Genomic DNA, 1,168 nt, shown 5'->3' with positions numbered 1-1,168 from the left:
CCGCCCCCCCCGGCACGCCCGGCTGCTGCGCCCAGGAGGGGCTGGAGCAGAAGCTGGGCCTGGCCGCCCGGCGGCACCCGCCCCAGCAGCTGCCCCGCTACCTCCAGCCCTCCAACGAAGAGCTCTGCCAGGCCTTCAAGAAGGACCCTAAGGACTTTGCAGACAGGTAAGCCGGGCTGGGGACGGCACTCGGGCTCGCCGATAACGCCGGGTTGAGCCCAGGTGCGTGCTGGCGCCGGCCGACGGCCGGCTGCCCACCAAGCAAACCTCGCCCGGTCTCGCCCCTCTGCCACCTCTGCTGCGGCTTTTGGTGGCCGTGGGGCTACCAGCCCATCAGAGGAAAAGGTCGGGGTGTCCTGCATCTGCACAGGCCCCAGGAACAAGATTTTACCGGAGGGATGAGGGGTGCCATCACCTGTGCAAGTAGCTGGAGAGGGGCCACCAGCCCGCTCGATGGCTTGGTGCAATAAGCAGGCAGCACGGGATGGTACAGCAGCAGGGGGTGGTACCTGGAGAGGGTTTCCATCCCTGGGCAGCCGTAACGCCCCAAAAACCCCGCATCTCCTGCACCCGAGCACCCGATCCTGGGGTGCCGCACCTCCTCAGCCCGCCTCTGCCGCAGGTTTCTGCACGAGTACGCCAGCAGCTACGGCCAGGCGCCCCTGCCCGTGCTCCTGGGCTCCACCAGGACCTTCCTCTCCATGGTTTCCACCTGCTGCATCTCCCCCGCGCCCACCTCCTGCTTCCTGAAGGAGGTGAGGCCCTTCGGACCGCCAGGCTCGTCCCCATCCTCGCTCCCCGGGGAGCCGGGCGAGCACCGTGCCGATGGTCCGGGGAAAGGTGGCTGGGAAAGGCTTCCATTTCCCTTGGAGGACACCTCCATCTTCTTTTTGTGGCAGAAACTTGAAAGGAAAACCCTCTCCCTCCTCACCCTGTTGTCAAACCGGGTTTGCTCCCGCTTCTCGGCGTACGGGAAGGAGAAAGTCACCTTCAGGTAAAAGGGGGAAAATGGCCTTTTCTCTCCCTGAGCACGGGTCAGGCTGGGAGCGCGTTCCTACTTCAAGCTGCGGATCCTGTTCGCCGGCAGCGTTCGCGAAGACAAACTTTAATTAAGATGTCAGAACAAGCGTGCTGTAGCATCCTGTGGAAACGCTCTGTGTATAGCGGA

General features: G+C 64.1%; 1 protein-coding gene across 1 annotated transcript in view; it reads left to right on the top strand.

Annotated features, from left to right (window-relative positions):
- The window catches only part of GC (group-specific component (vitamin D binding protein)), a 6,762-nt gene that overhangs the window by 2,467 nt on the left and 3,127 nt on the right, over nucleotides 1–1,168 (top strand). The window contains exons 4-6 of the mRNA XM_009324050.1: nucleotides 1–166; nucleotides 623–755; nucleotides 900–994. The exon at nucleotides 1–166 is cut by the window's left edge and continues 20 nt beyond it. Coding sequence (XP_009322325.1) covers nucleotides 1–166; nucleotides 623–755; nucleotides 900–994 — 394 coding nt within the window. The remainder of the gene's footprint in view (nucleotides 167–622; nucleotides 756–899; nucleotides 995–1,168) is intronic.

This window comes from Pygoscelis adeliae, unplaced genomic scaffold, assembly GCF_000699105.1.
Source record: "Pygoscelis adeliae isolate BGI_AS28 unplaced genomic scaffold, ASM69910v1 Scaffold55, whole genome shotgun sequence".
Taxonomy (NCBI): domain Eukaryota; kingdom Metazoa; phylum Chordata; class Aves; order Sphenisciformes; family Spheniscidae; genus Pygoscelis; species Pygoscelis adeliae.
The sequence above is the reverse complement of the archived record's forward strand: the minus strand, read 5'-3'. Positions and strand labels throughout refer to the sequence as shown.